The sequence below is a fragment of the Crassostrea angulata genome, chromosome 4 (assembly GCF_025612915.1).
Source record: "Crassostrea angulata isolate pt1a10 chromosome 4, ASM2561291v2, whole genome shotgun sequence".
Taxonomy (NCBI): domain Eukaryota; kingdom Metazoa; phylum Mollusca; class Bivalvia; order Ostreida; family Ostreidae; genus Magallana; species Magallana angulata.
In genome coordinates this window covers 36879219-36896234 of record NC_069114.1, presented here as the reverse complement: position 1 = coordinate 36896234, position 17016 = coordinate 36879219, and the positions used below count along the sequence as shown (strand labels likewise).

Here is a 17016-nt window from a genome sequence, read left to right as displayed (position 1 = left end):
TTGTAAAATGTACGCCTAAATACAGACAAATAAATTAATTCCAGCCCCCCCCCCCACAAAAAAAGTACCGGGATATTTTACATTTTTTTAAATGACAGAAAACTAACGCATAGTTCACTTTGAATACAATTTGATTGTATTTTGTTTGTACTTATACAATATAACCATAACAACTTACTCAATATAACTTAAGCAAAGAAAGAATCAAACTTTTTTAAAAAAAAATGAGCATACAAGCTGGTACATGTATAACGTTTTGTTTTCAACGTATTCAGTGTGACATAATCAAGCTGATGACCTGCAAATCTCTGAACACTTTATTACAATACATGTTGAAGATAAAAGTTACTTTAATAATAAAATAAACACAACAGATATATCAAGTAAACACTTCACTTGTAAAAGGCTTTAATACATTGAATTTCAGTATAAAAAAAACAGTGTTTAGCTGTATGTATAACCTACAGCAATTGACAAACGTGTAACACGGTAACCACAAACTAATATAAACACCAGGTAAATTGGCATCATACATAACTTAAAAGTATTATGGATCAGTATTTGTATGTCGGTAAAGTTCATACATCTCTATTGCTGTCAGAAGTCTGTAAAAAACAGAAAAAGGAAATATAGCCGATGAAATAGTTTTCCAGTAGATTTCTCCATAGAACTCTCGTTCAACTGATACAATTTCAATGATATGTCCAAATACAATGCTGTCAAACATCCATCTCGAAATATTCATGACAAAGATGCACAGAAAAATTCTACTGACTCTGAAATATTTAACTCTCATCTGTCGTGGTTTATAAAAGATGTGTTTTATCTGAAGAATAAACCCGGTCTGTATCATAATAACAGCTATTTCAAGACATTTATTTAAAAATAACAAGAAACAAAAGAGGTTTCCTGCGTTTATAAGTCCGGCTATTCCACAAAATGTTTCGTAACCAACAGCCACAGATGTAATCAATATAAGTGTCACCTGATATCCACTAGAAGATGAAGGAGTTTCTTTTTTCAATGGTTTGTTGTATTGAACATGGAATTGTCTTTTTCCAAATATTAAAAGGGCTAAGAATTCTACTTCGAATATGATACTGATAATACGAAATACTTTTGCAATGTTTGCTGGTTTTACAAAGGCAAATGTTAATGTCATCAAAAAGGGCAGTGAAAGAACTATTCCACTTGATATGGCAATGATAGTTGATATGCGTCCTGTCAGCAATTGAGATGATTTCGATAATTCGTTTGTTGTTGTTTGGTGTTTTGTTTTAGTGGAAATTTCAGAAGGTTCGTTACATAAGAATGTTAAACTAGAACTTTTATGAAAAATATTTACAAACATTCTGACAGCTATGGCAACAGAGAGCAAGCTATATTCGGTAATCAATGGGTTTATGTACGATTCCAAATCATAACGAATGGCGGTAATGTTAGACGAACGAAAGCAATCGTCCAACCGAGTTACATTCGATGGCATCAAATTTCTGGCATTTATAACAGAGTCAAATATCATCCTAAACCAACGAAGAAGATGAGCGATAATCGTAAGAGAGATACCATAGTTGATCAGAGACGAAGGTCTGAAATAAAATTGTCCATACAAGCTTAAGAATCCTAGTTGTCCAATACAGAAACTAATCTCTATTAAATGCGTTATAATACTTAAATCATATGTAATTAAATATGGTTGACGTCCATCCTTGAGCAAACAGTCAATATCTGTTGCTATATGTAAAGCAAATTTGAAGATATTTGCAAACCCAAACGCCCACAAAAACACGAGTTTTATGTTCAGTGTGACGTCCTGTTGTTGTTTTTCAATTAAAAATGTTCTTCTGTTGCGTTTGACTAAAAACCATATAACGAAGATAACGATCATACTAAGACAAATTATAAAGACTTCCGTTCCCCATACCACTGGGCGAGGTATTGCTAATGGTTTCGTAGTGGTGAACACAATCATTATTACAATGCACATAAACAGAACACATGTTGGTCCAACCATAGAATTAATGAAAAAGAAATGGGAAATATCTTCATTCTGTTCTATACTTGCCATATCTGAAATTAAATAATATATATTTCCTGCATAAAAACTTCCTTTTATCAAAGGGACACAATTTCCTACAATAAAAACGTCCTTCCATGCAGTGGAAACACCAAAACGCTTCCCCAATCGATACACAAACATTTCAAGTTAAATTCTAAATTTAATAGCAAAATTCTTTATCTTAAAAATGTACAATGCATCACCTGAATCTGAGATGTCACTTATAAAGAGCACTAGAATGCTTAATTTATAATTCAATGATCATACCATTTCTTGTCAAGCCTTGTATTATTTATCTATACATTTACCGTATTTTCATTCTTTGAAAAGATTGTTTTAAAGCATAAAGCACTTTTATAATATAATTTGTATGCCTCAACTTTCTGGTTTTAATTAGGATTTTCGCAGTTTGAGAAGAAAACATAATTTGATGTTAACACTCTGCGTAGGGTTTTCCAAAATGTTTGCGAACAATTGCGTGTTAGTCATTTTAAATGAATTTTATTGTCCATATTGCATACCGAAATGTTTGTCATTAAATTTCAATCAAAGTAGAGTGATTTTGAATGTTTTCTTAACATTTAACTAAAATTTTCTTTACGCGGAAAGTACGCATTGCCCTGTGTAAAACATTTAATAATAGTATTTAAGTTGTTTAAATACATGTAAATACATCATTATATTCGATTGGGAAGAAATCAGTATAATGTATTTCATTTTCATATCCGATTTCAAGCCGTTTTACAAGAAAAAAAATGTTTTCAAAGATAATATGGCAAGAACATGTTAAATGCCTCAGTCACAATTGGCCGTACGTGTTTACTGATCGTTTGTGTGTTATGGGTTTTTCCAGTCGTGGCTCCGTGGCTGATCGTAGCGTTAAAAATTGTGTTAAAGTAATGAGAGTGCAACGTATGTAAGACAAACGGACGCTGGCACTCGCAACGGGCGATGCCCGTTGGCACCGTAGGTCTGTCTTACGATTGTCGTGCACAAGACGTACGATTGCCTTGTGTACGGCTGTAATAACATTCGCGTCGTTGGTCACCTACAAGTCAATCGTAGCATAGTCTTTTCGGGCCCCACGACAGCTGCACAACAATTATTAATTTTCACATTGATTGAAGAATTTTTTTTCTTTGAACATGTACTAAAAATATCTAAGCATACAAGTAATATTGAAACGTCAAAAGAACTTGTAGAAAATGAAGACAAGCTATTAATAGTATTTTGTAATTGCTGCTTTAGTGATTAGACTAAAGAAACTGGATGACACAGACCAAGAATGTTTTAAAACATAGTTTATCTTTCGTTAGAAGGAATTCTGCCCACAAAAAAATTCTAATTTCAGCAAATTAGTCATCAATTTAAAATTTTCCTGGCCAGTGTAATATATTCATATGATTTGGCAATTTTGTTATATATTTCTTGAACTTTATAATATTCAAAAGAGCGTTGAAAAATTAAATTGAAAGTAAAAAGCCACATCGAAGCACCTTGCTTTTATTAATGTTATTATCAAAAGAGTGACACCATCTACACTCAATTCATTATAAATCAAGTCTAAACATTCTTTTTTCTCTGGAAAAATTTCTATTTTAGCAAGTTTGCCGGTCGAAGTGATTAGGGAATTTTACACATTTTCTCTACAACCTAATTTAAATATATCCAGTTCCTTCTTGTCCGGGGTTTTTTTTTTATTTGCCTTCAAACTTTTTGTCAAAAAAAAGTATTTGTTTGTTTGTTGTTTAAAAGTAGTTTTCTAGAATCTGTGATATGATTTTGATGCATGAAATGTAAAACTGTCGATTTTCTTTTCTTTTCTTTATAGGAATTTTCTTTCATAGCCATTAAAAATCTTGTTTGTGTGCGATTTGCACGCACCAGAATAACTATAGTATGCATGACCTAAGTATGGTGTACGTTTGCTGAGCGTTCAGTTTATATGTTGATGATAAGCACAATAAAAATGACATGCGACTTACAGTCAACGTGCGGGTAAGGCAATGGACAAATTAGATCTCCTTGCGTCATTCATGCAAGCCAAATCGTACGGTTAACTTATCGGGGTTTTTAGTGAAGTGCAAGCACAGCAAACTTTTTCAGATCCCGCAAAAAAAACCGTAGTGATTGTTTTGCATGTCCAACAGCTACGTGCGTACCTCCGGGAAGCGTACGTCCTTCAAAATTCGTAAAATGCACTTGCGTGTCTCGCAAGATATTTATTACATACGCCCTTACAACACTCATAGAATCACGTGCGACCCGATAAGTTGGGACTCATGCTTTAAAATGCTAGAAAAAGCGACATCGGTGACTGCATGGAACAGCTTGAAATTCCGTGTTGACTTGGGTAAAATATCAGTAATTACCATGTTTTTATAATGATTACTCCAATACATGTATTTACATTGATCTGATTTTTATACACAGTCATTTTTATTTCGAATTCTATATGGGAATATTATAATACTTCCCTGAAAATAGTGTCGATATTTAGAATAAATTTACAAGTGACTCAAACTTTTTGAACAACCCTCGTACTATTCAAGCAGTTAAATAACTCAAAGTTTAATATAATGTGCTTTTATTTTCAGTCTTTAAAGTAGTTCCTCATTCAAAAGTACAACTTTTATCTGTGATTTATTTTAACATATCAATTCAGATGCTAAATAGAATATTCAACAATATTTGCCGACAAATATCAAAATTATCTAATGAAGGATATGATACGCAAAGACTCACGTTTACCTTGAAAATGAATATTTGAAATAGCTGTAAATAAATATACCTAATTTTAGTTCATTTATATTACTATCATAATTAATTACTTTTTTCTAAGAACGTTTGAGATAATATTGATATTTTTGTTAAAGGAAAAATTTAGTCTTACCTGATTGTAAAATAAAGAACCCTCTGAATATGCAAAATAACGACAATTCTTGGAGGATATAAGCTGATAATTTTATACCCCACTTGAACAGGGAAATAGTTATTATTATTGATAAGTTACAGTTCCTTAACTTTTTAAAATTCACGGAAATAATCTTATTGTAAATATTTGCTTCTATATTAATAAGATTTGGTCAAAACCTGAATCTTTCATTCGCTCTCATTAATTATGTACAGATAAAAATCATACAAAGATAAATATCGATTAAAGCATAAACAAAAATTCCTTCGATATACCTGTATTATAAACACCAATTTGAAAGATCGTACATGTATGGGAAGCGGAAAGGGCAAAAAATACATTTTTACCAAAATCAATGGTAATTTAAATTCAACAATGCGAAATAATATCATCAATGACTATAAATGCCAAACCAACAGTCTTCTTTGCAATATAGATATACATAAAATCAACCATATACATGTATATCAATATAGTATATTGTTTTGTCGTTGTTATTTTCATGCACTATACTTTGTTGCTAGCTTATAAACAACATTGAATATGGTAATGTGTCTCCAGTTTTTATATAGTGTTCAGTTTTCCATTCCGACAGCAATGGCAACAGAAAGCAATATCAATATAGTATATTGTTTTGTCGTTGTTATTTTCATGCTCTATACTTTGTTGTGAACTACAAAGCATGAGCACATTTATCAAGTTCGGAAACAGTAATTTTAATCCAATGTTAGTTTACATCATGAACTTCTAATTGTACTTACAACACAAGCTGTACTAGATATTTCATCATGTAGAGTCACAAACAGCTTTGACTTTTATTTTTTTAGTCTATATAAAATTAAAATATTTTATAACATAAGATACATAAATTGAAAAAACAACCCAGAAAACACATTAACAGACACCAAAGGATAAAAAAATACATCTAAAAACTTTAAAAACAAAGTTTTATATGTGCCAATCATGACTGACAATGCGTTGAAAGTTGGACTTGTGGTTATAGGTTTTATGTGACTTGCTGCAATATTTCTCAAGCAATTTTATACCTTGGTTTGTGTAATAAGGGAATAAAAGTTGTAATTTACAGTTACCATATAATGTCAATGTACTTACTGACCGTTCTGAAATTTCAAAGTACTATTGTAATTCACTTTTCGCTTTACCAAACTGTGCTCTAATACAGCAGTTTTTACGACTTGGATTTGATTTGTTTGTAACCTTTTTTCTGATTGGTTTATATAGATATTGAATCTCGAATTTCGAATCTCGTATTTCGAATCTCGTATTTCGAATCTCGAATCTCGAATCTCGAATGATCCTTCTCGGCTTTCGTAAGTTTTACTTCTTTTCATTTTATAAGGATTGAAGCGCTAAGTCGATTGTTATGAAATATATATTTTTTTAATTCGAACCAAATGGATCAGCATCTTGATTAACGTCTCAGGCCGACAGTGTATAACCGCAAGGTTGGGATGCGTCAGGCAAAGTTCCACACAAAAGTAAAAAACAGATTTGCAATGACAAAATAACAATATTCTGATGAAAAATAATCTGATTCAGAAAAAAGTTCGTGCTAAGAATGCCTCAATAAAGCTATTTTACAATTTGTGAAAATATCATTTTAATTGTAGATGACAGGTGGGTCATTTGAAGCAATTTCATGTGCCTCCACAATAGGAATTGTCTTTGTTTGCTACGTTTTCGGAAATGGGAATCAATTTAATGTTACCAAAGCCACCATCATATCAGCTAAACTGCATGATGTCCCGCCTAAGTGAAATATGCCCAGGTTAAGAAAAAAGTTCATGTATCTTTTTTGGAAAACGCAACAACGTTAACTGACTTGTTGAATATCAAACCCTACACTGTTATTATATGACATTTTTGATTCATTGGTTAATGAATAGGCGATGTTCAATAAATACATATTTTTAAAAAAATCTTTACTTTTCTCTATCCCTCGTATGTTTAAAATTCTGATGTTACGTTAAACTTGAACAATATTATTCCAACTCAGTAAATTCAAGATTTACAGACCTTGCCGTTCTATTTAAAATTTTTAAAGCAACAGATGAGCGATAATTAGCATGATATATCGTATGGTGATAATTAGCATAATATACCATATGGCTAATCATCGAGGTTTTTACTAATAATGAAATCACAAGATACTCAGTCGAACGTTCTTTCATATCGGAAACACAACACAGTACACATTTGAGCAGTCTAATTGTAAAAAACGGCAAAGAGCCGTTTAAACCTAATATGGCATAAATGTAAATGTTATCATCCAACATAGTGATACATACTCCGATATACAAACTCGTAGCAAACAACACACTTGCAACATTTGACAAAGGAGAGCCTGAATAATAAAATATATTCTGATATACGAACTGATCAATCCATCAACAAGCAAAACCAAGTTCTGCAAATTAATAAGTACAAAAATTAAAGGAGTGTGATGGACACTGAGAAACTCTCTTACCCATTTAGAATCCAGCTTTTTAAAACCGAGAATTACAACTGTTATAACTTTTTGCTTTTTAACGTTTCCAATAAATTGGTGTGAAATGAATAAGTCGACGACCTGCAAATCTTCGAACGCTTTAATACAATACATGTTGAAGACAAATGTCTAAGACGGTTACCACAAACTGATAAAAAAAAAAGGTAAATTGGTATCATACAAAACTTAATTCATAAAAGCATTCTAAATACACGGACTTCTAAATGAAAGAAATGCACAATGTAGTAATATGTTTGTTAAATTTAAGAAAGGAAACTACTACCAATGAAAATAAAAGATGGTTTATTCTTAAATAGAATTTCCAAAGTCTCTCTTCAATACCTTGCACAGACAGTGCTGTGCTGTTTTACTTTGCACGCACATCGAACACGTGTGTCGTTCATACAGAGTGCATAATGTCTGCATTTTATTATACACCACGGTCGCTCACTACATCAAACACAGTTGTTAAGTGATAGTAAATCCAAGAATGTATAAGCAATGTTTTATCAATTTCTTTAAAAAACACTCCGTTCTGAAGTCCATGCTGTCACTGCACAATCTGCTACAGCGTGTGTTTTTGCGCATGTGCGATATTATAATAGTAAGACACAGGAAAACGCTCTACAATGATCGACGATTTTTATAATATGTGTACCTGGATTTCAGTCTGTTTAGTTTCGTCTTTCATTAGATAATTCTTACAGTGCAGTAGATGTCATATCATTTTTTTCAAGGCGCGTTTATTCAAATATTTCCATCCAGTGTTTAACATGTTCGTTTGAATGAAATACCCGTATGCCGTGAAGCATGAAAAGTGATCTTGGCCTTATATAGGGGGTGTATAGCGATGTGTAGAACATTTATAAATTTCTGTAAGTTGTATTTTTTACGGACTACTTCTTTTAGCGCAGTTATACAAGTAGTTGTTTGGATGTAGTATATATAGAACCGATCGGGTATTGACAGGTCATCGAAGAGCAATCAACCCTTTTGAACACGATTTTTTGTTTTTGTTTATAGGTACATGTGCGTATGATGAAGTATACTTAATATGTATTTATATATAAAAAATTTACATTGTATTTTGTAGATATATTTGGAAATATACAATTATTGGGCCTAATTCCAGTTCATCGCTATTAAAGTCACGTGCTGATTGTATATTACGGCGAATAAACTGGTTGATAGCTCACTCACTCTTAACACCTGTGTTGTTGTTATTTATAAAATACTTAGAATAGAAATACTTTATGTTCGGATGAGTGAAACGAAGGAGAACATAATTGTAGAAATAGACAACTAATATGGCGGTAGTCAGGAATAAAATGGATATAATGCATATCTATTATATCTTGTCAGCTTTCATTGTATTATGGATCAGTATTTGTGTGTCGGTAAAGTTCATACATTTCTATTGCTGTCAGAAGTCTGTAAAAAACATTAACAGGAAATAGAGCCGATGAAATAGTTCTCCAGTAGATTTTTCCATAGAACTCTAGTTGAATTGGTAGAATGCCGAAGGTCTGTCCAATTATAAAGCTGTCATACAGCCATCTCGAAATATTCATGACAAAGATGCACAGAAAAATTCGACTGACTTTGAAATAATGAACTCGCACCTGTCGGGGTTTATAAGAGATGTTTTTCATCTGAAGAATGAACCCGGTCTGTATCATAATAACAGCTATTTTAAGACATTTGTTAAAAAATAACAAGAAACAAAAGAGGTTTCCTGCTTTCATGAGTCCGGCTATTGCACCAAATGTTTCGTAACCAACAGCGACAGATGTAATCACTATAAGTGTCATCTGATATCCGCTAGAAGGAGAAGGGTTTTCTCTCTTTACCAAAACGTCATTGAATTGAACTTGGAATTGTCTTTTTCCAAAAAATAAAAGGGCTAAGAATTCTATCTCGAATATGGTACTTAAAATACGAAATACTTTTGACAAGTTTGCTGTTTTAAAAAAGACAAACGTTAATGTCATCAAATAGGGCAGTGAAAGAACTATTCCACTTGATATGGCAATGATAGTTGAGACGCGTCTTGTCAGATGTTCAGATGAGTTCGATTCATCGTTTGTTGTTGTTTGGTCTTCCGTTTCAGTGGAAATTTCTGGAGGGTCGATAGGTAAAGATGCTTGAACAGAATTGTTACGGAAAATATTTACAAACATTCCGACGGCAATGGTAACAGAAAGCAAGCTATATTCGGTAATCAATGGGTTAATGTATAATATCAAATCATGACTAATGTTGGTAATGTTAGACGAACGAAAGCAATCGTCCAACCGAGTTAAATTCGATGGCATCCAATTCCTGGCATATATAACAGAGTCAAATATCATCTTAAACCAATGAAGGAGATGTGTGATAATCATAAGAGAGATACCATAGTTGATCAGAGACGAAGGTCTGAAACAAAATTGTCCATACAAGCTTAAGAATCCAAGTTGTCCAATACAGAAACAAATATCTATTAAATTAGTTACAATACTTAAATCATATGCAATTGAATACGGTTGACGTCCATCCTTAAGCAAGCAGTCAATATTTGCACTCATATTTATAGCAAAATGGAATATACTTGCAAATCCAAACGTCCACAAGAAAACAAGTTTTATGTTCAGTGTTACGTCCTGTTGTTGTTTTTCAATTAAATATTTTCGTGTGTTGCGTTTGACTAAAAACCAGATGACGAAGGTAACGATCACACTTAGGAGAGTTATGATGGCTTCTGTCCCCCATACCACGGGGCGGGGTATTGCTAATGGTTCCGTAGTGGTGAACACAATCATTATTACAATGCACATAAACAGAACACATGTTGGTCCAACCAAAGAGTTAACGAAAAAGAAATGGGAAATGTCCTCATTCTGTTCTAGACTTGCCATATCTGCAATTTGATAATAAATATTTCCTGCATTAAATGTCCTTTTAGCAAAGGGATACAATTTAAACGTTTCCCTCAGGCACGTAGCATCGTTTTTGAAAGTGGGGGGGGGGGGGCAGACTCATCCAAAAAAGGTTACTTTCCAAAATCCTGAAAATCCTAATCCGGGGGGGGGGGGGGGAGTATACCTTTAATATTCAATTTCACTATTTATTTCCCTACTTTCCATTCATTTTTTTACATGGTCCCATCAAAGTGGGGGGGGGGGGGGAGGTGGGGCCAACTCCATGCTCATTCCATTTTTTGTATGTAAATTTAAGAAAAATCTTTGTGCGCAAAAAGGGGGGGGGGGGGCTTGATGCTACGTGCCTGTCCCTGATCGATACACAAGACTTTCAAATTCTTAGTTCAATAGCAAAATTCTTTATCATTCAAATGTACAATGTTATCACATGAATCAAAGATGACTCTTATCAAGGGGTCTAGAATGTATTAAACTATAATACACTAATCATGAAATTCCCACTTCTTGTCAAATCTTGAAACGAACTTTTATATATACATCGTTTTTTTTATTCTTTGGTAAGATGTTTAATAACAGAAAGCACGTTTATAACATACCTTGCAGGGCTCAACTCTCGAGTTTTGATTAAAGGTTTTTTGCAGTTTGGGTATAAAACATTTATATTATTGTTATCACTATGTACTATTTAATTAAGCAGCTAATTGGCTCAAAGTTTAATATTTTGTGCTTTTACTTGCTGTGGTTACATTAGTTCTTGCTTCATATGTACCCCTTTCGATCTATAATTAAATATGCTATTCAATTTTTAGATGCTAAGTAGAATATTTATTGATATTGGCCAAGACATATTGATAGCATTTAATGAACCAAGAATGCGATGAAGAATATGATACTCGATTGACTCATGTTTATATTGAAAATGATTGCATAAAATAGCCGTACATTAAGTTAATGAATTCTTTTATTTAGATGTGCTAACTAAATTACTTTAAGTTTTACTATAAGAAAGTTGAGTCTATATGAATATTTGTGTTAAATGAAGAATTAATACTTACTTGACGGTAAATAAAAGAACTCAATGGAGCGCCAATACAAGCACATATACAGTTCCTGATCTGGAGAGAACATAAACTGGTAATTTTATTATACCAGTTTTGACAGGGAAATAGTTATATAATTATGTTTATCTGAAGCTAATGTTCCTCAACATAAAATTCACGGAAGCAATCAATTGCATGTATATATATATGCTTCCACATCAAAAAATTGGTCAAATTATTTTATTATTATTTATTTGATTATGTAAAATAATTTTGATTTGATTACAATTTTCTTGCATTTCAACATAGTTGTTACATCTTGCAATAATTATCTTGCATGTCAACATACTTATCTCGCATGTCGACATATTTGAAAGAAAAATAAATTCCACTCAAGAGGCAGAGGTATGCCACCATATTCTAGTGTTAGTTTAAATACTTAAATTCATGAATTTGTAATTGTACTTACAACACAAGCTCTACTAAATATAGAATCACAACCAGCTTTGATTTTTTTTCGGGTGTTTTTATGCTTGTTTTTTTTTCTTTTGTCTACATAAAATTCAAAATATTTTAAAACATGAAATCAAGAAATTAAAAAACAGAACACACTAACAGATATCAAAGAATAAAGAAAATACATTAAAAACTAAAAAAAAAAAAAAAAAGTTTTCATACGGGGCAACCACTACTGGCAATATGGTAAAAGTGGGACTTTTGACTAGAGGTTTTATGACTAGCTGTATTTTTCTCAAGCAACTTTATTCCTGGTAATTGTCTAATAAGGAAATTAATGTTGTAATTTATGGTTACAATATAATGCAAACGTACTTATTGGCCGTATGGCCATTTGCTGTGCTCAAAAAAGCTTTGTTTCTTTTTGTCTTGATAAGAATTGAAGCATCGTGTCGATTGTAATGAAATACAAATTTGTTAATTCGTACTTATTGGAATAAAATCATAGATTATGAGTTTGTGATATTTTAGGTAAAGGTTCTATTACAAAGGCAAATGTCGGAATTGGCAATGAAAAAATAGCAATGTTCAAAAACAAGAGGCCCATGGGCTATATCGCTCACCTGAGCTGCACTAAACATAATAAAATCTGCTTAATGAGGTCATATTAAGAATATCGGGACAATAAATGAGTAAAATCCTGAATTAAATATAATTTCAAAATCTTCTACATATGTTCTTACGTTGAGTCCCTTTTTGTATCTAGATGATTTCATAGTTATATCACTTATTGGGCATTTCCATTCTCAAAAAGATCTTAAAGAACTGTTCATATGAATATAAACTTTGCATTCCTTTGGTAGCCCAAGAATTATTCAGGGCAACAGTCAAAACAACTGGGATTAAACAAATGTCAATATGCATGCATATTAGATATACTATATATTTTTGAAAGTCTGATCAAATTTATTTCCCATGTAATAAGAAGATGGGTGAAAAAGGCGTGTAAATGAGGATAGATAAGATACTATAAATTAAAAATATCAACAATCCTCATAATTTTTGTCTAAATTATTGAAAACAATGTATATTTACCATAACTTCGATTTTTAACCTTTAAATATGTTAAATACTTGGAATAGGTTGATTTAAACTGGCGTATGCGTGTCAAAACCTCCAAATAGTGTCATTTTTAGAACTTCAATGTCTAGTCTTAAATAGACACTGAGCTTCATTTTTATGTCATTGTCTATATAAAGATTAAAGGAAATCAAACCGACTTCAACCAACCAAAACGTGGAGAGGTGTGTTACAACGCACTTTGAAAAATTACGCAGTTTGAAAAAAAATTTCAAAGTGCGTTAATTTTTGGACCAAGTCAACGCACTTTGAAAAAAAAATATTTTTTTTTCAAAGTGCGTTGATATCGTCGATATTAACGCACTTTGAAAAAAAAATGTCATGGTTTAGTGAAAATAGTTGATAGTTTTATATACAATAAATGATTGTTATAACCGTGATTAGCTTAAGGTAGAAGGCTACATCGTCACAATATGTCTGACATCCGTTTGAAACGCCATTTCGTTCCAGATTGATAGCATTATGTCGTGGTACAAAATAGCTATACACCGTTCAATTGAACTCTTCTAACGAAGGAGATGAGATAAGAATGAAATCACCAAAACGCTTAGAAAATATGTCAATTCCCTTCGTGATTAAAGCTTTCAACTAACATAGATTATCAGCTGTTGTGTAGAGAAACGTGAAATCGAAATAATATACTGTTTCCCTGCTAATGGCAATACATATTTGTCATGTCATCTGCAACAGACGATCATAAATATGTGACGGATTATCGATAAAGGTGAGCAGATAATTTTCACTTGAACCCTATATGCATGATTAATATAAAACTTAAGTTCCGTAGTACCATCTCTTGTATTATTTGATTCCAACTTCGCAAATTTAAAATATTTGCAGCTTAGACTTGCATTGAAAGTTTGAAACTTAACTAATGTACTTTAATTTAAAAAGATATAGCTATAAGCCGGATTTGCAAGCCAAATGAGGGAACGACAGAATCTTGAAAAAGAGCATGTTTTTAATTACCACACATACATGTGTATCACTATGGACATCTAATGTATGTATAAATATGCATGTGGTTGTTTATAATTTGTATTGTATATAAAAAAGTAAAAGGCAATGTAACTACTAACATTTTGTTTTAAAGAGTAATATATTAATGCATTCATCAAAAATATAATTTTTAGATTCAAACATTATCATAAGCACTACTAACCTTATTCCTACATTTTAGCATATACTTTTACCTTTTTTAAATTTTTCTTCGTGATTTTTTTTTTTAAATTAGAAAATTGGTCCCAAGATATTTGAGACCAAGTAAAATCAAGAAAGACAACTCTTAAACAGGATCTTTCAAACCAAGATATTTGAAATAATTCAGTATTTCTTTTAATTTTTCAATTTCATTCAATTTCTTTTTTTCATCTCATTAACCAACGAATATTGTTTCTATTTTCAGATTTTTGTGGGATTTCATCCAGCAGTTTGCCTTAAAAGAATTTTTAAATATTTTAGTTTCATATTTATGTGGATTCCAATAAAAATCATACAAACTTCATGATTATTTTGTTTTTCATTTTCAAACTTTATAACATTTCACTTTCGTTAGAGTTTTAAAACAGAAATGTTTCAAAAAATTGACATATAAGGGGTGACCTGGAAGCAGAATGATATTTTAAAAAATCTCTTAAAAATAGAGTATTGTACTTTGAGGTCTATTATTGTTGAATACTTTGCCTATTATTAGTAACAAATGCATGCAACAAAAATCTCCTACACTTATTTGGTGTAGACACCCCCCTTAATGTGATATATTTAAAAGAGAACTAATTGCATTCTCAGCTAATTTGATAAACATTTTCTAGATGAGAATTTTTTTCTTTTCTCCTAAGACAATATCGACAATTTACACAGAAAAAAAAATCGGGAGGTTTGAATTATCCAAATATGACATAAACTTCATCGCTTAGCAACTGCATTTTCCTTTTTCTTTTCTTTTTTTTTTTTTTTGAATATGCAGCAAGTTTACCTCTTATCTGGTTTATCGGGCTATGCCCGAACTAATATCATTTATATATAAATGAATAATGGAGATCGTTGTATAATATATTTCAAATGGCTTATTGCAAATATGATGTGCAAAAGGATACCTTAGTTCTGTTTATCAAAAACAATATGATCTTTTGGAAGATCAGTTCGAGAAAATTAACCCACATCCTAATGCTTGTTTTTAAGTTTATAATAATTTAATGTTCGGTAATGTTAATACATGTATTCTTTTATTGAACTGATTTATTTGATTAGAATACGAAAAGAGGGCTACTGTTGAAACACATAGAATCTTTAACATACCAATGGAGAAATTATTGTTCGGCCAGCTTGTTTTTTCAATAACACTGCATGTACTTATACAAAAACATATTTCTTTTTCCGATCTTAAATGTTTACCCAAAGTTTCTGAAGATCATATGATTTGGAAGGGGGCCTTCTTCTTGTAATCAATTAAATGATGCACTGGTATTTGACCTATATCTTTTGTTAACCCCTACCCCCACCCCCATTCCCGTTCTAAATACGGTAACTTAGATTAACGAGCGTTAACAAATAATCATACTATCAACAAATTAGAAATTCAGTTCTATAATTTGTGATAAAGAACTTTTCCAAAGTGCGTTAATGTCGATACTAAAAAATGTTGATGTACCTTCATAACGCACTTTGAAATTTTTTTTCATAGTGGGTTAATATGGTCCAAAATTTAACGCACTTTGAAAAAAATTTTCAAAGTGCGTTGATTTTCTCCAAAATTTAACGCACTTTGAAAAAAAATTTCAAAGTGCGTAATTTTTTCAAAGTGCGTTGCCACAGAGGTGACCCACTATATCTTAAAAATATCATGCAATATCTCAACTTAAACGTTTTAGAAAAATAATAATATTAGTCCGTTAATTTGCGGTCGACGTCGCGTATAGATTTTAAACAATAGTTTTTGTTGTGTCTGAAATGGTCAGTGGTTAGAGCATCAGACATTAGGTAACTTTATAGAGCTAGGTTTTTTAGGTTGTGCATTCGATACCATTTTAATTTTAGAATTCATGTTTTTTCTTATCGTTTGTTAAAATATTCAAAACTGAGCATAGTTAGAAAGTGTCCTTTTGTAAACTTGTATTATAATATTACCAACTATATTTAGCTGAAAGAAATTAAATTTGAAATTGTATTTTACGACTAAACCGAATGGACAGTTGTGCTACATGTATCCTATTCCGCATCTTCCTCACTACCCCCCCCCCCCCCCCCCCCCGGATTATAGTCTCATTCGTTTTTATTTGATTTTAAAAGATTATTTCTATATATAAAACACTACCTGGGGGTGCTTCCACACAAAATGCAGCTTTTCTAGCCAATTTGTTTTTAGAAGAAGATTTTGAAAGATTTCTTTTTATATGTTGGTATGTAATAATTCAACCCTTTTTTATATGGTCGTATGTAATAATTCAACCCCCAAGGTAACCCGTGTGGCCCCACCCTATCCCCATGGATCAAAGTTTGAACAAACTTGAACCTACACTACCTAAGGATGCTTTCACACATTCTCGCAAAAAGGGTTTTTAAAGATTTTTCTCTACACAATCCAATGTAAAAATTTGACACCAAATTGTTGCCCCACCGTACCCTCAAGGATCATGATTTGCACAAAATTAAATCTACTCTACGTGAGGATGCTTCCACACAAGTTTTAGCTTTTCTGGCCAATTTGTTTTTGAGAAGAAAATTTTTTAAAAGATTTTTCTCTGTACGTTCCTATGTAAAATTTCGACCCCCAATTGTGGCCCCATCATACCCCCAGGGATCATGGTTGGAACAAACTTGAATCTACTCTACCTGAGGATGCTTCCACACAAGTTACTGCTTTTCTGGCCAATTTGATTTTAGAAGATTTTTAAAGATTTTTCTCTATTTATATCTAAGTAAAAACTCGACCCCATTGTGGCCCCATCGTACCTTAGGGGATTATGGTTTGAACAAAC

The 17016-nt window shown here is 31.9% G+C and overlaps 2 protein-coding genes and 1 long non-coding RNA gene across 3 annotated transcripts; 1 reads left to right on the top strand and 2 right to left on the bottom strand.

Annotated features, from left to right (window-relative positions):
• Positions 1–502: 502 nt before the first annotated feature.
• On the bottom strand, positions 503–5001 carry LOC128181823 (uncharacterized). Its single transcript, XM_052850365.1, has 2 exons — positions 4953–5001; positions 503–2070 (listed from the first exon to the last, which is right to left on the bottom strand). Exon 2 carries the CDS (start codon positions 2066–2068, stop codon positions 548–550), a length of 1521 nt encoding a protein of 506 aa, XP_052706325.1. The 5' UTR covers positions 2069–2070; positions 4953–5001; the 3' UTR covers positions 503–547.
• A 2640-nt stretch (positions 5002–7641) lies between these two features.
• Positions 7642–10379, bottom strand: LOC128181825 (proton channel OtopLc-like). The gene has a single exon (XM_052850366.1). The coding sequence runs from the start codon at positions 10377–10379 to the stop codon at positions 8856–8858; it is 1524 nt and encodes a 507-aa protein (XP_052706326.1). The 3' UTR covers positions 7642–8855.
• Positions 10380–13443: 3064 nt separating this feature from the next.
• On the top strand, positions 13444–14543 carry LOC128182464 (uncharacterized). The gene is made up of 3 exons (XR_008243423.1): positions 13444–13763; positions 13934–14042; positions 14445–14543. It is a non-coding gene; the product is annotated as an uncharacterized LOC128182464 (long non-coding RNA).
• Positions 14544–17016: the final 2473 nt, after the last annotated feature.

Bases quoted from the DNA above. Each gene is read 5' to 3' on its own strand.
- LOC128181823 (XM_052850365.1), bottom strand. From the start codon at position 2,068: ATGGCAAGTATAGAACAGAATGAAGATATTTCCCATTTCTTTTTCATT.
- LOC128181825 (XM_052850366.1), bottom strand. From the start codon at position 10,379: ATGGCAAGTCTAGAACAGAATGAGGACATTTCCCATTTCTTTTTCGTT.